Source organism: Ambystoma mexicanum, chromosome 10 (assembly GCF_040938575.1).
Source record: "Ambystoma mexicanum isolate Mex_15411 chromosome 10, UKY_AmexF1_1, whole genome shotgun sequence".
NCBI lineage: Eukaryota > Metazoa > Chordata > Amphibia > Caudata > Ambystomatidae > Ambystoma > Ambystoma mexicanum.
In genome coordinates this window covers 1,670,707,182-1,670,733,754 of record NC_090932.1, presented here as the reverse complement: position 1 = coordinate 1,670,733,754, position 26,573 = coordinate 1,670,707,182, and the positions used below count along the sequence as shown (strand labels likewise).

Sequence of the window (26,573 nt, the reverse complement as noted above, 5' to 3'; positions counted from 1 at the left end):
CAGCTTCACATTACAGACCTCGTCATCTTAGCAAGCAGCTAAGGTGGACCTCAGGAAACACCTGAGCACTGGTGTTGACCCCTACCACTCAGACCACAGCCATCCCAGCTGCAGCCCCACATTACAAGACCTCGTCATCTTAGCAAGCAGCTAAGCTGGACCTCAGGAAACACATGAACACTGGTGCTGACCTCTGCACAGACACCATGGCCCCAGCAGCACGTGCCAAGAGGCCTGTCCTGGTCGCCACACAGTTGCTAAAATGGCCACCACTTTCCCAATCCTAGGCTTTCCTTTAACAAACTAAGCATCCTGGGATTTGTAGTTTTCAATAACGTCATTTAAAGACAGTTGCATTTAAACACTTCGTGCCAATAAGATGGAGAAGGTAAGCTTCAGGATTGGAAGAGTTGTGTCCTGCTGAAATAGAGCCACAATGCTTTCCTAAAAGTTGTGCAATACGGCATCATCCTGGGAGCACAGAAAGGGGTTCCTCAAGGACACGGGGCAGCATGGTCAGGGGAATGTAGTGCCACGAAGGCAATTACTTTTGGGGCGATGGGCTTCATTAAAAGAAGCATCCAGGATAAGCAAGAACGGTGATTCACATCCATCTTCAAAATAATCAAATGTGAAGGAAACTCTACATGCGATTAGGAGCTTTAAAAGATTCCTCTTCCAATATTAATGTTTCAAAATAAATGATTTGGCAATTAACCATTTAAATAAAAAAAACCTGTGAAGTGGCTGTCATACCATTTTATAATTACTCGGGATAAGTGGTATTTTGAAATTAAAATACATTGAAAATAGTATTATAAACAGCATTAGCACAATATTAAAATTAATTCTGAAATGATTGCATGTTTTACTAGGACTTCTTATAATAGTAATAGGGTTATTATTTTAATTAGTATTATTGCCGCGGCCTGATAAAATCAATAAACGCGGGGTACTTCAGAGAAGAGGGGTTCTCCCCTCTGATTGAATAATTTACTATTTCAAAATCTAAATTCTATTAAATGGTTTTAAAGAGGCAACGTATTTAAACAAGAAGAAATATAACTGAGAGCCCAGGTATTGATAAAATCCCAAACAACTCCCGGCCTCTTCTTCGGGAAGTGGGGTCCTGACTCGTAGGTCAAATGAAGGATTTGGAAGCTTTTTACCAGTTTTTCAGGAACGTTGTGGGACATTTGAAACATTTGAATGTGCGAGGGCTTAGCAGGGGTACTCCGCAGACGGTGTTTGGACTATCCAGAGAGACGATAACAGGATATGCACTGGTGAATATCAGAGCAGGATGTTTGCATGGGCTGGGGGCCTCCTGATATCCTGAACGGACTGCCATCTTTTGTGGGTGAGAAGCTGGGCCTTTCGTATTTATTCTCATGGTGCAAAGGTGCCATGAGCTGGAGTGGTGGCCGAAGAGGAGGGTCCTGCCCAGAGGGTTTGACCTGGGGGTGGGGGTACTTGCCACATATATACTGGACTTTTCCCCCACTAAGGATTTGTAAACTTCACAGAGTTTCTTGAATGTGCAGCAGCGTTCTGCTTGGAGCAAGGGCTCCCCTTAATATCGGGGGTGACGCGGTCCCAATTCTTCACATTTAGGGCGAGCGGCCTGATGTTTGACCCTCAGAGGCTTCCGTGTCGCTTTGTGAACCGACTTAGGGTTGGTTACCCCAGTGCAGGCCGGCCAGTACCATGGAGAGCAGTGTGCGCCTAATACACTGTTTGCTTTGAAGGTTGGTGAGGGTGGGGGGCTTCTCAGCGTCATGATTTGGAAGGTACTCTTCATCACGACCAGTGGGGTCGCCAGGAATCAAATTTAGGAATTTAGGAGGGGGGGGCAAAGGAAAAAGTAGGGGGGGGCACAGACAAAAGTGGGGGGGCGCCTATGAAAGGTAATGTGTGCCGTCAAAAGCACTCCAGCAGAGAGGCTTTTGTGCACACCAACTACCCACACCCCACTGCACCTCCCCTCCCATCAGAATGCTAAGTGACTAAACGAATGCATGTAAGTCTGTGGGCTTATATGACCCAGCTGCCCATCTCCCTGTACTCTAACTAAGACATTATCTTGGGCCCGCGCTTCGATGCCCATGGGCTGTGCGCGCGCACCTTATAAAGGCAAATAAATTAAATGTATGGAATGCAGGCACAGAACCATTCAGCGACTAATGGCCCATCATTAGCACTTTCGTGCGCCACATTCAGATGGGAGGGGCTGCAATCTGCTCTGCACACTATGGAGGGCAGGAACACCTGAGAAGTGGCTCGTGCTCATGTTCATATCGATGCCAGCATGCATACCAAGATCACTGCCAGCTTTGAGACAAAAGGAGAGTATTTGCTGTGTAATATGCAGACACTTGCCTTAGTCACAAATAACACCACAGAGAACACGGTCACTGCTCGCCTTAGGTAGGGGGGCGAAGGGAAAGCCCAGGATTTCAGAGGGGGGTCCGCCCCCCCCCCCAGAACTCCCCCTAGTGACGTCACTGATCACGACTACTATCTCGAGCGTTGTTGTGAACATCACAAACACCGTTTGGACTTGGCTCCCCCCAGAATATTGTGACATTCCCAGCCTTTAGAAGGCGCAAGAAAGAAGGACATTGAAACATCTGTTCTTTTTCCAGAGGGCAACCTCCCTCTAGAACCTCATAAAAAAGTCCTCAAGATTTAAGACTCCACTGTCACGGTTGAGCTCCAACAGACATCACGTGGATGTGTGAGACACAGCAGCCCCACCGCTGCCCTGTGTGCAGTGTCCACCCACAGCTCCGGCTCTGGCATAGGACAGCTCTGCTGTTCATGAACCTCGCATGACCTTCTGTGCCTGCAATCTTCAGTTATCTGGTTTATGATTCCATGACACGGTTCCCGCCGAGAAAGACAGGTACATACAGCGTGGAGACTAAACAAAGCGACACCGATGAAGACGAGAAGCCTATAAACCAAGCCATGACCTGCCCCAGGCTGGGCTCGGGCTGCGCTACCCCCAATGACACGGTTCAGAGAAACACTTTCACTTCCCGCCTCCGCAGCGCATTAGATAGATTTTAACAAGGCCAATATATCCTGCTTTTGATAGGCTTATAAATCTTCTAACAGGGAATTATTAGACGTGAGTTTATTGCCATTCAGAACGCAGGGCGGATTGCTTCCACCTGTGTCTACATCGGCGTTCTCTGGCAATGCTCCACAGACTGGGCGACACGTCATCTGTGTAGGAGTAGTGTCGCCTGGTTACACTACACAATGCTGGCATTGTATTGCTGGTAAACTTGCACAATGTGTTTGTAGTGTTGTTGGGTATACATATACAATGGGGGTGTAAAGTTGCCTAGTTACAATACAAAATTCTGGGGTAGTGTTGAGTGGTTACCACACACATTTTAAGTATTGTACTGCCAGGTGACCCATTCGTAGTGCCTGTGTATTGCTTCCAGGCGCTGATCAGCAACACGGGTGCCCTTCTGGCTGGTGACTATTCACAATGGTTGTGTAGTGCTCCCTTGTTGAAAGCGTGGATAGAGCAAAGTGCAAAGTGCACTCCTCGAGAGGATAGCTCAGGGGTAACGTTCTCGCCTTGGAAGCAAGACGACATTGAGCAGCACAGGCTCGATCCCCGGGTCCACACTTAGAAACCTCTGGGTATTAAGCGCGTTATAAATAACCTATCATATCAAATAACCTATCATATTAAACACCCGTATTTCCCACAAGCATAGGGTCCTCTGTCTTTTTGGACCGGGTTGGATACATCAGTCATTAAAGCAGAACGTCTAAGAGAGCGGACATCATAAACTCAACTATTACATCGCCAACTGTTAGCTACAATATCTAAACATTTGGGACACAGGTAGTAGTAGTGTCTTATGTGACGTGGACATAGAGAAGTGGACTTATCAAGACCACCCGTTCTCTTCTGGAGCCATCATAGAGCTGTCGTTCACAGCCAACAGGCCGCGAGGCAAAGACCAACATCCAATCCACGTACTCTCAAGGGACCCTCACTGGATATGCCTTCGGCTTATGGCTCAAGGTCCTCTAGAGCTGAACCTTGGTATCAAAATAACCTCCTTTTCCCTAGAAACTGATTGACGATGGAAGCCACCAATGGCCATGGATTACTTTCCACCCCCGGCCGCTCGCACTTTCCCCCTGCCCTCTCCCTTGCACTTGCGCGTTCTCAATGTCACTGGGCCTACTAAGATCGTTGCTTTGTCCCCCTTGTGCGCCTCCCTTGCCTCGTCGCGCTCTGAAACACATGTGTATGGGCGCGATTCAAATAAACTATAATATCATGGATGGCGACCTACGTAATGGAAACTGAGATGATGTTGTCCTAAGCGGCTTGTGCTTAGTTGGAAATGCTGGTGGTGGCCCAATACTTTAGGTCCATCTGGCGGTGTTCAGTGGTCATCTCCGAACTCAAATTGGTGCAAGAGATCTGAGAAGAACGCTTCATAGGTCCTTCTCCAAGGAGCAGAAGCTCTAGGGAAGATTCTCGCCTTAGGAGGGGGTATATATATGTATAATTGGTTATTTATAATGCGCTTAATACCCACAGGTTTCTAAGAGCGGACCCGGGTTCTAACCTATGTTACTCCGCATCGCCTTGCGCGGACCCGGGTTCTAACCTATGTTGTTCAGCATCGCCTTGTGCGGACCCTGGTTCTAACCTATGTTGCTCCGCATCGCCTTGCGCGGACCCGGGTTCTAACCTATGTTGCTCCGCATCGCCTTGCGCGGACCCGGGTTCTAACCTATGTTACTCCGCATCGCCTTGCGCGGACCCGGGTTCTAACCTATGTTGCTCCGCATCGCCTTGGGCGGACCCGGGGTTCTAACCTATGTTTCTCCGCATCGCCTTGCGCGGACCCGGGTTCTAACCTATGTTGCTCCGCATCGCCTTGGGCGGACCCGGGGTTCTAACCTATGTTTCTCCGCATCGCCTTGCGTGGACCCGGGTTCTAACCTATGTTGCTCCGCATCGCCTTGCGCGGACCCGGGTTCTAACCTATGTTGCTCCGCATCGCCTGCGCGGACCCGGGTTCTAACCTATGTTTCTCCGCATCGCCTTGCGCGGACCCAGGTTCTAACCTATGTTGCTCCGCATCGCCTTGCGCGGACCCGGGTTCTAACCTATGTTGCTCCGCATCGCCTGCGCGGACCCGGGTTCTAACCTATGTTGCTCCGCATCGCCTGCGCGGACCCGGGTTCTAACCTATGTTGCTCCGCATCGCCTGCGCAGACCCGGGTTCTAACCTATGTTGCTCCGCATCGTCTTGCTTCCAAGGCGAGCGTGTTGCCCCCGAGCTATCCTCCCGAGAACTAAGAAGATGCTCAACATCCTGAAATGTTCCTCAGGGTTCTAGTGCGATCAACACTACAGTTATTTTTAGACACTTTTATCCTTGCATGTTTAATCTGATAGAATTGACAGCAGGTAGCAGCAGATATGCCTACCACCGTGCCAGGCATTTGTAGCATAATCTTTTCATGTAAGAAATGTCGATAATCCTTAGAATGTGACAAATATAAATATATTGGACCTACCACCTACTTGAATGCATCAAAATAGACAACACGAAGCACACTATGCTATCAGGTGGTTGCAACCACAATACCATGTTGCTCCAGCAAAACCACAAACACGTGGCGTGATTGTCAGACTCCGTCAAACAGCAGCAGAGAGACTACATACTGGACACTGCATCTGAAAGCCATGGATAGCAGCAACTGCTCCAAACAGTGTTGAGTAGTGGGGGATACTGGGAACCTGTTATCCTTTCTAAAGGTTCACTCCATCTGAAAGATCATTAGGGCTGGGGCGCAGTCAGTCACATGCCAGACTCACATCTAAAAGCTGGCCTGGCTCCCACCCTGCCCGAGTCAGGGGCATATCAATCTGTGACTGGCATGTGAATGACTCTGATCTGGCATCTGTGACTGGCATAAGAGTGACTCTGCTCTTGCTTCTGGGACTGGCATGTGAGTGACTCTGCTCTAGCAGCTGTGACTGGCATGTGAGGGACTCTACTCTGGCAGCTGTGACTGACATGTAAGTGACTCTGCTCTGGCATCTGTGACTGGCATATGAGTGACTCTACTCTGGCATCTGTGACTGGCATGTGAGTGACTGCTCTGGCATCTGTGACTGGTATGAGAGTGACTCTGCTCTGGCAGCTGTGACTGGCATGTGAGTGACTCTACTCTGGCAGCTGTGACTGACATGTGAGTGACTCTGCTCTGGCATCTGTGACTGGCATGTGAGTGACTGCTCTGAAATCTGTCAATGGCATGTGAGTGACTCTGCTCTGGCATCTGTGACTGGCATGTGAGTGACTCTGCTCTGGCAGCTGTGACTGGCATGTGAGCGAATCTGCTCCGGCAGCTGTGACTGGCAGGTGAGGGACTCTGCTCTGGCATCTGTGACTGGCATATGAGTGACTCTACTCTGGCATCTGTGACTGGCATGTGAGTGACTGCTCTGGCATCTGTGACTGGCATGTGAATGACTCTACTCTGGCATCTGTGACTGGCATGTGAGTGACTGCTCTGGCATCTGTGACTGGCATGTGAGGGACTCTGCTCTGGCATCTGGGACTGGCATGTGAGTGACTCTGCTCTGGCAGCTGTGACTGGCATGTGAGTGACTCTGCTCTGGCTTCTGGGACTGGCATGTGAGTGACTCTGCTCTGGCATCTGTGACTGGCATGTGAGTGACTCTACTCTGGCATCTGTGACTGGCATGTGAGTGACAGCTCTGGCATCTGTGACTGGCATGTGAATGATTCTACTCTGGCATCTGTGACTGGCATGTGAGTGACTGCTCTGGCATCTGTGACTGGCATGTGAGTGACTCTGCTCTGGCATCTGTGACTGGCATGTGAATGACTCTACTCTGGCATCTGTGACTGGCATGTGAGTGACTGCTCTGGCATGTGTGACTGGCATGTGAGTGACTCTGCTCTGGCATCTGTGACTGGCATGTGAGTGACTCTGCTCTGGCATGCTGCCTTGTCAGTGAAGGCCTCCCTGCAGCGATATAGCAAGAGCCACTTCCTGGATATTGCTAGAAAGATGACCGGGGTGGAAGAATTCGGAAGCAAGTTCATTTTAAAGAAAGATAGCGTGTTTGTGAAGGTGTGCAGATTTTCAGTGACTCTAATTTCATTACTTGTGGTGGGGGAGAAAAAGTGCGCGCATAGATTTGCAGAGCTACTGTGGCCTTGGAAAGAGTAGCGCTTGCTGGAGCAAGAGGCTTGCGATTGCATGTGTGTTGATGTTCAGAGCTCCAGCGGGTGTATTTGGATGGAGCTCCTCCCCCTTTCCAAACATACAGGAAAACCTTTCCACCTTAAGGCCTTTGCTGTGTTATGTTGAGTTATACCACGTACGGCTACCACCCAAAGGCAGTCTCCAGGAGCTCACGTGGCAGTGCAAGAGAAGATTTGTGCCAAATTGCCCCTTCCTTTAATGCCGTTTTGGCGACATTCATAGTCTGTCTTCTATGTCCGTCATGAAATGACCTTGCAGGAGGAGCCAAGTGCCTTTCAAAGGTTTTAGGGAGAGAGGGGAAGAGGTGAGTGTCTGGAGGCGAAGGTGAAGCTCCTTTCGCCACTTAGCAAGCCCCACCCACCTGGTGCCTTACTGGTTGCTGCTTATTTTCCCTACTTAAGGAGGCTTCCAGCCTCTTTTCCTTTGCAGATGGGGAGCAGGTGCAAGTGGGTCTAGGTCACCTGGCCGAAGCACCACCCACCTTCTTAGCCCTGCCTCTTCCTTCCTGCTCTTAACTTTTTGATCAAGGGCGTCTCTCACCCGGGCGTCTCAAGCAAAGGGCTGATGAAGAAAAGGGCATTTCCTGTTTGGACCTGTACAGACCAGGAGGACCTAGGGCCTGACCCCCTGCTCAGACAGCAGGAAAGCATGTACCAACATGTGGTTACCCCCTCTGTCCCTACAGCCCATCCCCATCCCCACTGGTCCCCACGTGATGTTCCCTTGTGCCCCCACCCTTCTCGCACACAGGTGTTGCCTGTTTTGCTTGATTCTTCGATCTTGTTCCCCCTCCCTTCCCTCTGCCCCCCACCAGCCTACTTCTGCAGGAGTCTGTCCTGATACATTCTGGTTTCACCATCACCATCTTGTGGCCAAATGCTGGATTTGATTGTTATGGACTTCATTGATTCACGGTGCGTCACTCTTTCTCAACTCTCATGCTGGGCTTCCTTTGCATCTTGTACTCATGGTGGCCCTGAATCATGCAATTCCCATCTTCATCTTGTATCCTGGCTTGCAACATTATGTGTTACTACTGACTTCTGCATTGTATTCGCTATCCCCTCTTGCTTCTCCACTCTTTTTGACTGCTTACTCTCTGTTCTCTCCTCCTCTCCCTTTCTCCTATCTCCTCCCCTTACGTTCTTCTATGCACTTACTCTATCAGAATTGTCCCTGGACCTAGTATGATAGCAACCTCGTCTGTCTCCCCCCCTCCTCTTAATTGCCCCCCCCCTCCAGCACTATCTGGAATGTCGTCAGGCCTAGTACGATAGTCGCTTGTTTTGTTCCTCCGCATCCCTTTCTGCACTCCTCTCCGTCCCTTTGGTTTTCTCCGGCTCTACCAGAAATGTTGTCAGGCCTAGTACGGTAGTCGCCTGTCTGTCTCCATTTCCTTCCCACTCTCTCCCTCCCTTCCTTATCTATGTCGTAGCTCTTGCACTATCTGAAATGTCGTCAGGCCGAGTACGATAGTTAATTTCACATCCTTACTGTTCATGGCCTGTAAGAATGTCATTGTATTTTTCCTTGTTCACTCACGTGCCTTGAAGCGCTTTGAAACACATTATTGTGCATAGACGCTATATAAATAAACTATCATATCATATCACATCTGCTGAAATGAGGAGAGGAGACGCCAGTTCAAGCCTGACTTTTAGTATCAGAGTGAGACCCTGATGTCCAGCTGCAAAAGCAGAGCGTGCAGGCTTATTATGGCGAGGCCAGATGCCAACAGAAGAGCTGACTCAGTGATCAAAGGCGAGGCTGGCAAACCACCCAATGCACCAACATCAAAGAGGGGGTGAAGAGGGGCCCTAGAAGGTCTGTCATGGAGAGCCTATCCGAGGCGGAAGAGGAAATTGCAGCACGGAAATGAGTGGAGCATTCAGTGATGACCAGGAAGAAGAAAAGTTGGAAGAGGAGATGCTGAAGTCTAACAAACATATGAAGGAAGAAAGTAGCACAAAGAACATTGAGAGAGGACCTCATGTGATGCAATCTAGGAAACAGGCCAATCGAAGCCTGCAGGATAATGAGAGAGTAAAGTGTGATGCATGCTGGGAAAAGAGTGAATTCCAAGTATAACGAAAAATGAAAGCAAGAAGTATAATGTAGGCTGCGAAAGGCAGTCCATTCTGAGTCTAACAGACACTGAGCTATTGGGAAACGAGTTTCAGTTTGAGCAGAAGAAACATTGAAGGCATGATGCATGCTGGGAACCAGAGTCCATGAACACTGAACGAGCACAGTACATGACATGCTCGAAAAACGTCTAACAAACATTAAAAGAGTAATGTATAATGCATGCTGGGAAACGAGTCCTGTTCTGAGTGTCTGGAACCTGGAAAGAATGAAAGTGAGGTATAGAGCGAAGCAAGTACCAAGGAAGAGTTCTAGTTCTAGCGCCTGGAGACTGCCTGGCCCTAGGTAGTAGCAGTGCCCAGTATAAATCAACATAACATAACATAACATACGTGTATACGGAGGCTGACCATGTATGCATTTCAGCATACATTGGCTGGAAAGGGAAAGTTCCTCTGAAAAAGTAACTTGTGGTGGCACAACTAACAGTCTCTGCCAGAGAAGACGCGCGACTCTCTTTCATTTCTGGGTTTAATCGAAATTGATTCATAAACCAGATATTGTGTGAATTGTCCAAGGAATGGCGTGTCGTCCAGTACGATGTCCAATCCTTTTTTAAATTTAATTTTGTATTTAATGGTTTTGGCTAATACAATTAAGCCGTTTGTATATACATCACAATACAATTTAAAAAAAGTAAACAACGTACTACTCTTTACATATAAAATCATCAGGATATGAAAACATCAAACAATTTATTAAATGATTAAGATTAATAAAAAACTCACATACAAATTCCTGTGACCATACCCATGATAAGAATAATCTTTCTGCGTACCTATTCTGATCGCAATTTGCAGTGCCACCCCATGGAAGGTTCTAGTCAATTCAATGCCTCTCACCTAACAGAGTGGATTGTGCACTCTCCCAGAGATGCATGGCTGCAGAAGCCATCACAAGGCTTCCACCCTCACAATCATGGACCAAAACTGGTCCGCTGTAACGCTGTTGGGTGCAAAAACGCTCATATCCCCCACGATAAAAATGAGTGCACTTTTCACATGCAGTCAAAGGGTACCTACTAGTTTCTACAGAGTGAGCACACATACAACATGTTCCTCCTTAACCGGCAGAATATTTAAGCGCAAGTACACAATGAAGCGTCTTAATGTATATGTACATACCATAGTCAGATATTTACAAGGATTTAAATATGTTTGACATACTCCCCATAGCGCTTTCTTTTCTCTAGTGTTCCTACAGACCCCACTCTGTCCCATTCTGGCGTCTTAAGCTTATTGTTTGTGTAAATAACAGCCTATATTGGACTGCCTCTCTCAGAGTATCCATCAGAGCCAGTCCAATAATCTCCAGATGGGTTTGTACAGAGTCAGGCAGTTCAAGATGTGCCCTACTGCTCCTCCAATGACGTACGTGAGCATTGGACATCGTGAATATATGTCTGACAAGTCCACTGTAGCTTGACATATTTTTTATGAATAACTTGCTACAGGTCAATTTTCTAGTTCTATATAGAGAAGTACTGCCAAGTTCCATTCTCATGGCAGCCACGGACACTGTTGTTGGTAAACCCAAAAGTGATCTGAGTATTTTTCCCTCTAAGTTATCTAACCAGCCCACATGCTTTTCTGGAATAGTTTCTAGTCCATATAAAATACATGGGACAAATGATTTAATGAATACTTCCTCTAGTCCCTCAACAGAGTCACCTCCAAATCTCTAAAGAATCCCCTCAAAACCAACCATCGTCTCATCGCTTTTGCTTTAATACAGGGAGGAAGAAGGTGTGGAATCAGAAAAAATACAATATTATGGCTGTTACACCAAGCAAATGAAAATACACCGACACAGGCTTGTAAAGATTCCCAGAATCTTTATTACAAAACTGAACAGTATTCAACAAAGTACACAAATAGCTATTTGGCCGTCAATATATCACAGAGACCACCAGCAGGGTTCAATGTGAGCAGCGAGCAGAATTTGCTAGCTGGACATCGACGTATTTATACAATTTGTAAAAATGATGTCCAGCCTCTTACAAGTTAGTAATACATTGGGCTAGGGCCGCGCCAGGTTCACTTTCCTAATTTACATATCTCGTGCATGCGGTTTACTTTTAAATAGGTTTACTAACACACTCTATTATTCTCTAATTTAATGTTACACTCTTTACGTATCGTTTTAATACAGATTAAACAAATGTTTCGCATATCGTATTCTGGATAACATTACTGTTCTTGTAGTTTAACATTTGCTAATTCAAGTAATCCCCTGATCCCGAGGTCAACAAAGGACAAGTTCTACATGACCCGAACATGTAGCCTGAAGGCAGGTTGGACATTAACTCTCCTACAGAGGTTGAAGAGGTTAAGGCAAGAACAAGAGCACACGAGACAGCCATTTTAGACTACAGGGTGACTTTTACACAGCAAGAGAACCTAAAATGGCGGTTTGGTCCAAGATGGCGGCTTACATCAATTTCTAAGGTCAAGACCTTGCCGTATGGAGTTATTAGCGTACAATTTTAAGCAACTTGGCGTAGGCCAATATACATACAATCGTTACAATAGGAGGTATAATTTAATATCCAGTTTGACAAAGGGACACTATAGAATGGTAGGCCTTAGAAGACTAATGTGTTGACAAGCTCCAATTTAGTATCATCAATGTACCAGCTAAACATGGTGTTGATTTGTCCCTTGCCCCGAATATGCATAACTTTAGTCTTTGCACAATTAATCTTCAAACGTTCGCTCTCTGCAAACTGAGCCAGAGTTTTAATAGCTCTTTGCAGTCCAAGTGGGGTGTGGTCAAGTAAAACCGTGTCATCGGCATAAGTAATCCATGGCACTGCAACCCCACTAACGCGTGGTAGAAATGTCCAATTCAAAATAGGCTTCTCCCCCATGTTGGCCACATAGAGGTTGAATAGCAGGGGTGCAAGAGAGCACCCCTCATTCAATCCTCTCTTGGTAGGCATGAGGGAGGAATTATCCCCCTCTTGAGAGAGGCAAACTGTAACAGTTGTGTCGGTGTATAAGGTCTTCATGAAGTGTGTACGTTGTTTATCTATACACCATCTTTCCAGTTTAGACCATAATCGAATTTGATTCATAAACCAGATATTGTGTGAATTTCCGAAGGAAGGGAGTTTCATCCAGTAGGATGACCAATGACAACTTTAATGGTTGGAATCTTGTTATGAGTTACACCTCCAACCAACACTGCTTTGTTGCTAAGTGTAAAATATCTTATACCTTGATACCACTGCCCATGGCGTCACTATTGGGTTATGCCAAGCCCAAATCAACTAGTGGTCACTATCATCTTTAAAATGTGGGCTTTGTGTGATGACGAAGGGCCCTCAGTAATTCAGACAGAAAAATTAGAGTGTTGTTCGTTATATGGTCAACCTCCATTTTCTGCCTGCGCCGAAATAGAGATAGGTAGGCATACCTGTCGAATTTACTCTCGCTTATTGTCAGAGCTTTTGGGAAACCTAGATGGCCAATTAGAAGACATCTCATTTAGCCTGGACAGCATATTCTGTTGTGGGCCACCCTCCGATAGAATTCTGGCCTTCCTGTTCACACCCTCCTCCAGAATGGTAGACCTGCTTGCATCCATCCGAAAAATAAGCGAATAAATGGCTCATCACAGAATTGGCCAACTGGAAGAGGACGACACAAACCTGATTGGACGAAAATAGATCTTGGGACCAGCAAGCTCAGCAAAGACGTGTCTGAAGATCCGTAGGGAAAATGCGGATCCACTCAGCTGGAGGCCTCCTTGATCTAAAAAGAATGAAGATCTGTGAGAATAGAAGACAGAACTCCAAATCACCCCAGCTCCCACATGCATCCAACGAGACCTAGTGCCGCGTCCACTTACTGCCTTCAAAGCACTGAGCTCACCTCGCGCATTGTTGACAGCAAAGAAAATGGAGCCATGTAACCTGGTAGTAAACCGCTGTGCATGGCATGAGTAATGATTCATTGCTATGCTCCGTGTGGCATCACAGGCCTGTTCTGTTCCTGCCTCACAGGGCACAATCTTTGATGTAGTTGAACATGCAGGCTTATGCCATCTTCTTAAAAAGCATCTGGTAACCTCGAAGATGATACCAATGAATGGTCAATCTAGAGCCAATGAAGAGATTCTTGGAGTCCAATAGTGAACTCCATGACCATCTCTCCAGTTGAGACCGTCACTGGGACCACTCCTCTCTATCAGACCTCTGCAATGGACTCTTTTTTTGTCCTTGATTAGAGTGTGTCCAAAGTGAAGTGATGAGTCAGCCAGAGGGTGTTCTTGGAGTCTTGTAGGGTACTAGTTGGATTGGGGCTAGCACAGCTGATCCAATCTCTTATTGGATAAGTGGAGATGTCTTCGTACTTCCTGCTGCTTCCTCCGCTGGGACGATATTCAAGGATTGTCCAGGAGGAATGGTCTTGATGGCGTAGGGCAAGGTTCTGCAACCTTCTGCTCGCCAGGTATATCTCTGACTGCAACTCCCATCAGCCCTCTCCCGCATAGTCAATGGTGAGTGATCATGGGAATCATAGTCCAGGACATTTGAACAGCTAAAGGTTGCAGACCCATGGCATTGGGTGGCATCTACCCTGAGAAGTTTCATTGCGCGGCTTGGTAATGGCACTTGGTACCAAGCTGTAGAGCAGTCTTGTGTGAGATGTACTGGTAAAATGACACAACAAGCCTCCTCCTCCTCGTATGTCTTTTGGTTGTGGATGCATTCAGAATGTGTGAAAAGTTGTATGCGATTCACACTCTCTGTGACCTGGACAGTAAAATATTGTCGATCGCTGTCTTCTCTCAAAGAGGGTGGTTGGCAACCTGAGGCCACCCAGAGGTTTTGGACTACAACTGCCATAGGCCCTAGCCAGCAGGGTCAAGGGCGGGGGATCCCAGGGGTCCTGGGTCAGAACATCTGGGATGCCGCAGGTTGCCCACCACTGCTCTAAGCCCTCACTTCCCTGGGCAGTGGGTATAATGTTTTATGTTGTTGTGGTGGGAGGGTATCTTTGTACACCCGGCTCTGCGCATGCCCAGCTGCGTTGATTAATAATTTTTAGCGCACAGACGATTGAGGATCTCTTTCGTTTCTCTTCTATAGACATAGTAGAGGGGATGGTGAGCCAAGGGATGTACCTCACTGGAGAGCCATTCTTATACTTTGGGAGCTACAAGAACTCATGCCTGAGTGACCCGGCCGTGTGCGGACCTGAAGGTGAGCGACATCCTCAAGTGCAGTGTCTTTTTCCCTTGCTTTCTGTCTCTCTCTTTCTCTTGATTTCTCTCTTTCTTCTGCCTCGTATTCTTCCTTTCTTGGCGTGACAGTATTCTCTCTATACCCTTGTCCCCCCTTCTCCTCCTTTCTGCCCCTGTCTCGCCCTTCTCTTTAACGAAGGGTCTCTCCTTCTCTCTGTCCTTTTCTGCCCCTTCCTCTTTACTCTCTATCGGTTCCTTTCCCTTTTTAACACTTACTAAATCTTCTCTTTCCTCTCTGTCGTCTTTCTCTTTACCCTCCCCTCTTCTTTCATCTGTCCTACGCTCTTCGTCTATTTCTTGCAGTGAACAGGGGTCTCCACTCCTTGCAGTTCCCAGGGAACTCTGGATCATGCACTGGCCGGGGAGCTCCATTCTCTGCACTGTCCAGGGAGCTCGAGTGCTTGCAGTGCCAGAGAACTTCATTTAGGAACGTGCCAGAGAGTTCCTAATGTCTTGCAGCGCCCAATGGGTCTATTGCAGGGCCCAGTGAGCTCTAAGTCTTGCACTGTGCGAGGAGCTTCATTACAAGAAATGCCCAGGGAGTGTGGTTCCTTGCAGTGCCCATGTGGCACCATTTCTTTCAGTGCACGGGGGTGCGATTATTTGCAGTGGCCAGGTAGTTTAATTTCCTGTAGTGTCCAGGGGAATCCATTATTTACATTGGCCGGGAAGTTCCATTTCCTGTAGTGTCCAGGGGAATCCATTATTTACATTGGCCGGGAAGTTCCATTTGCTGCAGTTCCCAGGGGAATCCATTATTTACATTGGCCGGGAAGTTCCATTTGCTGCAGTGTCCAGGGGAATCCATTATTTACATTGACCGGGAAGTTCAATATCCTGCAGTGTCCAGGGGAATCCAATATTTACATTGGCCGGGAAGTTCAATATCCTGCAGTGTCCAGGGGAATCCATTATTTACATTGACCGGGAAGTTCAATATCCTGCAGTGTCCAGGGGAATCCATTATTTACATTGGCCGGGAAGTTCCATTTGCTGCAGTGTCCAGGGGAATCCATTATTTACATTGGCCGGGAAGTTCCATTTGCTGCAGTGTCCAGGGGAATCCATTATTTACATTGACCGGGAAGTTCAATATCCTGCAGTGTCCAGGGGAATCCATTATTTACATTGGCCGGGAAGTTCAATATCCTGCAGTGTCCAGGGGAATCCATTATTTACATTGACTGGGAAGTTCAATATCCTGCAGTGTCCAGGGGAATCCATTATTTACATTGGCCGGGAAGTTCCATTTGCTGCAGTGTCCAGGGGAATCCATTATTTACATTGGCCGGGAAGTTCCATATCCTGCAGTGTCCACGGGGCCCCACCGTTTGCATTTGCCACGGGGGCGTAATCCTGTATTTCCTGGTCAGCCTATCTCAAGTGTCACCCACCCGTTTCGTAATGGAGCTCAAGTACGTACGCTGGGCCCTATCCAGCTGCGGCGCCATAAAAGGTCCCTCCACTCGTGCCTCACCACCGCCCGATCCTTACCTACTCACAATTTCCCCTCTTGTCCAGTAAACCATTCCCTTATTATCCGCATCTGGGACGCCTCAAAGTACAGTTGGAAATTAGGAAGCGTCAGCCCTCGTTTCCTCGTTGGGGACATTAATAAATCGCGACTAAACCTGGGTCTCTTGCCCACCAAGATGAAGTTGTCTGTCTGCTTTCGCAATTAAATGAAAAAGCTATGGGGGGCCGACACTGGTAGGGCCTGGAACAGGTAGAGAAACCAAGGGAGAGTGATTATTTTCACTGCGGACAATCTGCCCACCCAGAAGACCTTGAGGACACTCCATTAATCGAGGTATAAAAGTAGACAGCATAGGGGGATAGGTATCCGCATACCAGCCTTGGGAGGATAGCTCAGAGGCAATGTGCTCGCCTTGGAAGCAAGACGACACAGAGCAACACAGGTTCGTTCCCCGGGTCCACGCTTAGAACCCTCTGGGTACTAAGCGCATTATAAATAACCAATCAAATCATATATTCGGGGTAATATGTATTCCTAGATATCGTATTCCCCCGGGGATCAAGATGAAAGGCAAAGAAGTCTTCAAAGCCCCCACTCCCCCACCATTAGGTTTAGCAGTTATGATTTGGTTAGACTAATCTTCAGACCTGACAACGCCCCAAAGTCAGATAGCCCTCTCCTACTCCGCCCAGCAACGGCCCTGGATTGGAGAGTGAGAACATGTATTCCGCGAATGCCGCCCCTTTGTGTTTGGCCCCTTCCCGAAGGGGATTCCATGGACTTTGTTGGATTCCCCCAAGGTCTGAAACAGCAGCTAAAAGTAGACCACATATAGCAGAGGGGAGAGGGGACACCCCTATTTGGTGCCTCTACTCAGATTGATTGCCCTGGACAAGGATCCGTTTATGAGGAGCCATGCTGATGGGGTATTGTAATTGGCTTGGACCATATTGATAATGTCACTTCCCAGCCCCATCTTGTCCATCACCGTGAACATAAAAGACCAGTTCACCTGGTCAAAGGCTTTCTCAGCGTCTAGGGATAGGAAGACCACGGGAGGTGAGGTTTAGTGAACCTTCTCCACTAGGTGGCCATTCCATTTAATATTATCAAATGTTTGGTGCCCTTGAACAAACCCCCGCCTGGTCAGGTGGATCAGGAATGGGAGAAAGCCTCCAGCTTATTGGCGGAAATGTTTATATAGATTTTGGCATCTATGTTAATTAACGCTATTGGCCTGTAAGGGCTGCATTTGATGGGGTTCTTAATGGGTTGAGGGATGAGGGTGATTTTTTTCCTCCTCCATTGATGCCGAGATACGGCCTGTGCAGAGAAAGTGCTAAAAAAGTCCTGTAACATGAGGGACTAGGATCCTTGCGAAGGTTTTTATAAAATGTTGGGGTGAAGACATTTAGCTCAGCCAATTTGTTAAGGGGAAGTGCTTTTATAGCCCCCTCGAACCTCCTCTTTTGATATTTATTGCCCCAGCCCTATCCAAGCCCCGGGCCGCAGAGAGGGTTGTTTGAGTTTATTCAAGAATTCCCCTGTGGGTGGTCTACGGGACCTAGGATTTGTAGAGGTCAGCGTAGTATTGTGTAAAACACTCCTGGATGTCTACTGTGCAGGAATACCTAAGACCCTGTTTGTCCGTTACGGAAGTGATGTGTTTGGTACCAGAAGCTCCCCTTAGAAGCCCAGGCCAGGAGCCTATCGGTCTTATTGGCCTTGGCGTAATAGCAATGGCGGACAAACATTAAAGATTTCTCTGCTCTCTTGGTTCTAAGGACATTTAACTCACCCATTGCATGTCTGTATTCCCTCATGACCTTCCTGATGGGAGCTATCTCGGACTGTTTCCTAATGTCTTCAATCTCGGCCACCATCTCGGCTTCCAGGAGCCTTGTTTGTTTGTCCCTCATTGCTTTAGCGGCGATGAGCTCCCCCCTAATGGTAGCCTTAAATGTGTCCCAGCTAATGCTCTCCCCTACCCGAAACCCTGTTCAAGAAACACAATACATAAAAATACCCACCACTGAATCTGTTTACTTTTGATGAAAGACCGATTTGCACATGCGTGGGTATGGACGATATTCCACTCGGTAATATTGTCAAGATGACATTGGACACCATATAGTAATGTGCGTTAGGGAGAATATCTCAAACTAGCATGCAGATATAGATGGATATTTTACCCAGCCATCATTGGGGTGCAAATAGAACACATCTTTAAATGAGCTTTCTTGGTTCTCAACAAGTGAAGCACAAAAACAGTCACAAAGACAGTCAGAAAACTGGATCCACAGAAAAGTAAGAAGAGAAGAAATAGAGAGCCCAAAAGATGGGTCAAGGTGAAGGAATATACAGTGGTCGAAGTGGGCAGGAGCCGTTGTGAGCGGTGATCCACTACTTTCTTTTTTTATAGTTTTACAGTTCCTATTCTTTTATTTTAAAAAGAAAACGTTCCAGAATGGTTTACTTTTAAAATAAAAGTTTTTAGGAAGAAGTTGAAACTTGTACTTCAGGGCACTGCACTGAACATTCCCTTAAACAGCAGGTGTGCTTGTTTGGGGGTTTGGATTGTGTGTGTGGGGGGTGGTGGCGATGTGGTTTGTGTGGAGCGGGGGCAGGCCAGCAGGGAACATAGTTCCACTACTTCTTTTCGTACACTTCGACCACTGGCAATATACCAATCTAACAGGAAAATGGTGCCTAAACACAAAAGTTAAATATGAAAATGTTATAACATTAAGGTATTTGATCAGTTTCAACAGTTCATTTGTACAGTATGTATTCTATATTTGGCCAAACCAGCTGCATCAAATTGCACAAAAACTCATTTGGAATGCAACAGTACTTATACTAGGTATGGCTGAAACAGTCTCCGTAAATGCAGGTAGTGCTTTGTTAAAACATTACTCAAATTGTGATACTAAACATACCTGTTTCACATCTTTATAACAAAACATTTTATGAAGAATGCACTTATAACGTAACTTTTATAACGAAAAATATAACAAACTCGTTTCCCACCCCTACAATCCCACCCCAAGCATTTCCCAACAAGATTTAACCTTTTACCCCACCCCACATAAATTTTCATTATATTTTTTGTTATAAAAGATTTGACATATGCGCATTCTTCGTAACATTTTTGTTATAACGACTATATACCACTCAAATTATTTCCACATTGGAATCTGCTAAATTATTATCACACTGGGATCTGGCTGCTGATGTGTGTGTACTATCACCAAGTAGCTGGCCGCTAGGGGTTTTGAGGGTCCCACACTAATGCATGTTTCGGCAGTTGACAATCAAGGTCGTGGATGCCTTCCTCAGGGTGTAAAGAAGGACCCTAGGGGGACATAAATGGAGTGCATCAGTGCCATATTGAAAAAAAATGACCCTTCATTGTACTACTGCCCCTTGTTAGGTGCCCCAGGGTTGCTTACCATATTGCAATTAAAATGTGGCATTCCATGTGTATGCTGTCCAGACCAGGGGGGCCATCATCTCTGTAGGCCTGGTCCTGCACTGTCACTAATGCTGCAATATAAATGTCATGTGAGGTTGGGGATCACAGCAAATCTCAGAGTAATATGAATTCTAAGGTATAGAACCCATAAACAGATGGAGTAAAGAACAAAGTCGTACCTTGGAGGAATGGGAAAACTGGATATCTCGTATGCGCAGAGAATGTCTGGATAACTACTGGCTCCAATATCTGGAAAGGAGATTGAGTAAGAGAGAATGATAGTGTATATAGGTTGTACATGGGAGACACCAATTTGCTGAGTTTGCACAAACCTAATGTTTGTGTAATTATTAACAGGGACACCGGAAGGCAAACGCTCATAGGCACTGACCTTATAAAATGAGAGCTCTCTGTACATCTCTGCGGCGGGCGGTTGCTGTGACTGCTTCTTAGTAGCATGTCAGACATATTATCCGTATCATTTAGGATCCAACTTCCAAGGTCTGTATCTATGTGAGGTCTGGTTGTTCGGATGTGCCTAAAGAATTTGCAGACACAATTATGAATATCAACGGTACTGAACATGTATGAAATCGCTGTGCGGTATACCAAGCATCAGCTGATAAATTTAGTTGTTCCAATGGCCAATATTTGGTGATCAGTTTCTTCACGTGGAAGGCGTGTTGACCATGAGTGACTACACACATCATCTGCTTCTTGGCTTTGCCTGCATTATTTAGTTGTTCAGGTGTCAGGAGGGCATCCCTGTTTTTTTGGATCTTGTAAGTAGCTTCTTGGGGTAACCCTGGGCTCTCAGCCTGGTGTCCAGGTCTACAGCATAGTGGTAGAACTCTTCTCAGGAGGTACAGTTACGCCTGATCCTAAGATTTTGGCCATATGGAAGATAGATGTGTTTAGGATGGCTACTAGTGAAGTGTAGTAACATATTCCTATCACTAGGTTTTTCCGATAGAGACTACAGCCAAGCTTGCCCTGTTGATGTTTTATCACACGATCTAAGAAATGGGTGTCTGAATTGCTATGATCCATGGTAAACTGTTTGTTCGAATCACAGTTGTTCAGCCACGTAAGAAAGGACTTCAGTTAAGCTTCTAAGTTTTCCCAGATGAACATAATATTGTCAATGCACCTCTTCCAGCTTTTCAGCTTTTGCCAGAATGGATTATCATAGGAGAGAACAAACTCAGCTTCAAATTTGCCCATGAACAAAATGGCCAAACTGGGTGCGAATGCAGCCCCCATCGCGGTGCTTTAGGTTGAAGATAAAACTATTTATTAAATTTGAAAAGGTTTTTGCACCGGGCTTTTGACATAAATTTGATAATAAAGTTGGATGGTACACTGGATTGAAGTTTATAGATATTAAAATATTCCTTAATGCACTTCGTGGCAAGATCTTGTGGAATACTAGTGTACAATGATTTAATGTCCATGGTTACCAATGGTTGGGATATGGGATTAATATGATGGCTTTCAAAGGTTTGTATCGTATGGGTGGTATCTCTTAAGTATGTTCTTGTCAGTATACTCATTGGTTTAAAAAAAGTATCGACAAACTTCCACAGAGGTTCTAGAATAGAGCCACATCCAGAGACCATAGGGTGCCCTGGGGGATTTTCAGGATATTTGTGGATTTTCGGTAATGCATAAAAAGGTCAGAATCCGACCGTGGTATGTTTTAAGAAACTCTGTCTCCTTTTCCGTAAATCCAGCCCCGTTGATGTCCAAATTCAACTGTTTCCTCAATGTTGGAGGTGAGGTCCTGCGTAGCTTTCAGTGTCCTGCAATAAGGTAAATACCATTTGTTGGTATTGAGAGGTGGTCATAATAACAACCCCACCTCCCTTATCAGCAGGTTTGATAACCAACTTAAAGTTATCTGACAACTAAACTAAAGTTCTCTTTCTTATGTAGTAATGTTATGTCTTAGAGATGTTTTATTTATGTTTAAGCGTATTGAAATCTCACCGGATGCATTTTTTAAAGGTTATTATGTCTCTGGAATTTGGTTGTCCAATGGTGAGAAGCTTGATGGTTCATGTAGTCATGAGTAGGAAACCTTCTCATGATACTAGCCGTCTGCACGTTTTACTATTGTTTTATTTTATTTTATTTATTCTTTACTGTTGATCCTATGCATTGCACTGCACCTCCCCTTTCTCACCCCTGCACTTACCCTTTTCCCCCTCCCCAGCACTTGCACAATGTAATTTTCACCTGGCCTAGTAAGATGGTTGTCTCTGTCTTCCTTCTGTTCCCCCTCCCTTGCTTCGTCGTGCCTTGAAAAACTTGTGTATAGGCACGTTATAAATGCCGTATCATATCATATCATGGAATGTCCTCCTGCGCTCCTATGGCCCCACTTCATGCATTTGGTTCCCACCACCCGTCTAGTGTAAAATCATATTTGTACCAACGGTTACCATCAATTATCATTCAATAGGACTCCCTCCCCCCAAACTATTAGTCTGGGGACCACGCAAGGGAGCCCTCCTTCTGCGCCGGTCCCCCGCTATCACCCACTGCCAAGGCCTTTGTCTCGTACGGCTCTCAGGCGGCGGCTGGCGATCCTCCTGCAAAGCCTGTTTAAGTCAAGTTGAAGCAGTGATGCACCCTCCTGGGTGGATGCTGTGCGTTTATGCATCCCTGGCATTCAAATACCAGCCTGAAGGGAAAGGTCCATTTCTAGCAGATGCCTCTATGGGCCAACTCCCTAACCACTGGGCCCATCTGTCATGTTTTGAGTAGTGTGCTCTCTGCCAAGTCCTGGTAGAGTTGAATCTGGGCTCCTTGATGTGCCAGTAGTTCCTTTGCTCCTACTGCACAGAGAACCACCTCTTTCTAGGGAAACTGTGTAAATGCTGCCAGGACGTCCCTAGCTCTGCTGTTGGGACCTCTCATCAACCTACCCATTCTGTGTATATGGTCTAAGCCCACTTCCTCAGGTATTGCGTCTCCCAAGATGTCTGCAAAGATCTTCGTGACTCGCCCCTTAAACTCCTTATCTGACACTGCCTTTGGTGGATTTTTGACATGAATATTTATCCTCCGTGACCTGTTCTCCAAGTCCTCCATTTGCAATTCGAGATTTTGTGTGGCCACATTCAGTCATTTGATGGCCTCACTGCGTTCCTTAGTGTCTGTTTTCACCTCCTCAAAACCATTTTCAAGGAGGTCCGTCCTTTCCCCTGCTGGTCCACTTCTTGCCTCATCTCCGACAATGCTTTGCTAAGATCCGATCTCACCAATTGTAACGGTTCCTGGAAGGCCTTGGTCAAGGATGATTGCAGGCTCATTAGGTCATTGTGCAAGTCCTGCCGTGAATGCCGCCCCTTTGTGTTTGGCCCCTTCCCGAAGGGGATTCCGTGGACTTTGGAGGATTCCCCCAAGGTCTGAAGCAGCAGCTAAAAGTAGACCGCATATAGCAGAGGGGAGAGGGGACACCCCTATTTGGTGCCTCTACTCAGATTGATTTCCCTGAACAAGGATCCGTTTATGAGGAGCCATGCTGATGGGGTATTGTAATTGGCTTGGACCATATTGATAATGTCACTTCCCAGCCCCATCTTGTCCATCACCGTGAACATAAAAGACCAGTTCACCTGGTCAAAGGCTTTCTCAGCGTCTAGGGATAGGAAGACCACGGGAGGTGAGGTTTAGTGAACCTTCTCCACTAGGTGGCCATTCCATTTAATATTATCAAATGTTAACCTAATCACTACCGCCACGGATTCCCCCAACGCTGCCATGGTAGCCACCATATTACTGCTTGCTCTTGCCTTACAAGGGACCCCATGTGGTGGGAAGGGTGCACAGAGGATCCCCTGTGGTGGAGGACTGCTTCAGGGACATGGCTCTGGCCTTCGGCATTCACTTGGATCCCACCAGGCCCAAGTCCGTGAGTAAGGTCCTCTACTGACGGCTGACCTCATCTACACTCCTCTGGGACCTTCAGGGCCCCTCCCGCCCCCTCATGGAGGGGGGGCCTGTGCTCTGCCAGAATGGGCTCCTCATGGAGCGGTCCTGTGCTCTCCCAGAATGGGGTCCTCATGGAGGGGTCCTGTGCTCTGTCAGAATGGGTTCCTCCAGGGAGAATGGTTGCCTTTCCCACTTCCAGGGGGCAGGACCCACTCATTATCATCTCAGTTTCTATTCAGAGGGACTCTGATGTGCCGCCTCAGTTCACGTAGGCTGTGGGGGTGCAGGAAGGAGGAGAAATCCGGTGACAAACTGGTGAGGAGCACACCCCTTTGCCTTTCCTTCCAGGGGCCACCCTGTGCCTCCACTCCAAGGGGGTGAGCCACCAGTTCATCTGATCCCCTTCCTTCTAGGCTCTAGGCCATGCTTCTTTCTCTGGCTGTGAGCCTCAGTCCCAGTAAGAAAGAGTCCTTTTTGTGGGGTTGGAGGGTCACACCCTCTGGCCCTCTGTGCCTTACCCGGGCGTCCAGTAGAGGTATTACATGGGCAACAGGTAGGTGCGAACCACCAACCCCCTACTCGCCCCCCAGGTGCAGCTGCCTTCCCAGGGGTGAGGGATCTCCACTAGCGTCACTGCCTGTGCCCAAATTCTAGTGTTAGTTAGGGGTGCACCACACTCCTCCAGGTGGGGCGTTCACACTCGCTCTCTAGGTCTCCCAGGAAGTTAAGCACTGCACCAAGCTTTGGCAGTCTCTGCGCTCTCAAGGCATGACACTCATGCTGCCCGTAAAGTCTCAGACCCCTGGCGTGTGGCAGTCCTCACTGGTGGGACTCTGAAGAGCCCCCAAGCCGCTTGCCTACACTGGTCTCCACGCCCGCCATTTGTCTGTCTCCCGGTCCCACTATGACAGCAGCCCCGAACAGATCAGGCATAACCTCACTCTCCTGTGAGCGAGTACAAGAGCTCGGTGGGGCTGTTCAGAGAACATTTTTCGGATGCTACTGCCCGGTCCGGGCATGCACTTCAGTCAGCGACCCACTGCGTCTCTCCCTTACAAGGCTCCGATCTGGGCCTAGGCCGTCTGTGCTCCGCGCCCTGCTGACAGTCGACGGAAAGCAGCTTGCTCTTGCCTACTTGAGCAACCTATGTGGGGCTGATGCCCCACTCTTTATTTCCATGGCTGGCAACTGAAATCTGCAGCTTCGGGGTGGGGGGAACGACATTAAAGATGTGCGACGCCGGCATGTCTACCTGGTGCCGGTGGCCATCTTGAAGTCCTGATCGTCATTTCTTACAGTGCCCAAAGATCTCAATTTCTTGCAGTGCCCAAAGCACTCCAATCCTTGCAGTACCAAAAGTGCTCCATTTCTTGTAGTGCCCATAGATATGAGATGGTATTTATAACACACCTATACACAAGTGTTTGAAACTCAATTTCTTGCAGGGCCCAGAAAACTCCATTCCTTGCAGTGCCCAAAGAGCTCTATTTCTTGCAGTGCCCAGAAAGCTCAATGTCTTGCAGTGCCCAGAGAGCCGTTTCTGGCAGTGCCCAGAGAGTTCTGGTTCATGCAATGCTCGGGGGATTAGGGGCATTCAGCTTCTCGCAGTGCCAGGGACTTCCAGTTCTGGCAGTGCTCAGAGAACTCCATTTCTTGTAGAGTCTGGGTAAGGGAGGGGTTGGAAGGGGTAGGGGAGTCCTATTTCTTGCTGGACCCCATGGACCACCATTTCTTGTAATGCCCAGAGAGCTCAATTTCCTGCACTATCCAGTGGACTTAAGTTCTTGCAAGGCCACACTTTCCCCTCGACTGGGCAGCATGGCAGAGCCAGAATGCTGGCAGTCATCAGAGAGAGCGAGCAGTGCCAGTGTGGGAGACCTGGGGCAGAGCTAGCCTATGCACGTGCCTTTTTCTGGGGGCCAGAGAAGGGGGACAGTGCACAGAGTTACGGTTAGTCACTTAGGGATGCAGTAAGGTGACTCCTGGCACCATGTCTCGAGGACACCACTTTTCCAACTCTGCACTTTCATTTTACACAATTTATCGAATATACCCTCGCACTATACGGGTGGGAAGATATTGGCACACAACATTGGACATCAAAGAGCTATAAGTGAAATCTGACGAGGGCAGAGTGATGTCTTGAAAGAAAGATACTGAGATGCACTGTAACGAAATGCAAATACTTAAGAATAAAGAAGTCACTGAAATAACAAGAGAAACATGTAATCGAAAATGAAAAAATCATTTATGCAAAGAAGATCAAGTAACCAAAATACCTTCAACTCTCTCTTCCTAAATATCTTCCTTCTCGAGCTCTTCGCTCATCCGCCTCCAACTCCCTCGGGGTCAGCCGCTTCTCCAAGCAACGAGTTGGGGGTAGATCTCTCTCCGCGGCAGGGGCCTCCGTCTGGAACAGCCTTCCTGCATCCCTGAAACTTGAGGAGAACCATCTCCGGTTCCGGAAGCACCTCAAAACCTTCCTCTTTGCTTCTTTGCTTCTGCTTTCTCTCCCCCTCTCCCCTGCTAAATTCCTGACTGAAACTGCACTGAATCTGCAACTGGGCCACTCTCACCGATCTCAGTCCCTGGCCCAGCCACTCTCCCCTTGCACTGCCTCCCTTGGCAACCCCTGCACTGCGGGACTGTCTCTGTATCCCTACAATCCCCCTCCCCAGCACTTGTATGTACTTACCCTACACTTGCCACCAGCTGACCCTTATTATTTATCCTGTTATTCTACTACCCCTGTACTGCACTTTCCCCTCTCCCTTTCCCCTTGCACTTTCCCTTCCCCCTCTGCCCATGCACTTGCGCAATCTGAATGACACCTGGTGTAGTAGGATCGTTGTCTGTCTTCCCTTTGTCCCCCCTCCCTGCCTCGTCGCGCCTTGAAACACTTGTGTATAGGCGCGTTACAAATGTCATATCATATCATATCATATCATATCATAACCTGCTGACTAATAAGTGTATATACGCAGAAACACA

The 26,573-nt window shown here is 47.4% G+C and overlaps 1 protein-coding gene across 2 annotated transcripts in view; it reads left to right on the top strand.

Moving 5' to 3' along the window:
* ADGRD1 (adhesion G protein-coupled receptor D1) overlaps positions 1-26,573 on the top strand; it is a 1,635,406-nt gene that overhangs the window by 148,365 nt on the left and 1,460,468 nt on the right. For both annotated transcript variants that reach the window (XM_069620079.1, XM_069620080.1), the window contains one exon: positions 14,537-14,650. In XM_069620079.1, the coding sequence (XP_069476180.1) occupies positions 14,537-14,650 (114 nt within the window). The remainder of the gene's footprint in view (positions 1-14,536; positions 14,651-26,573) is intronic.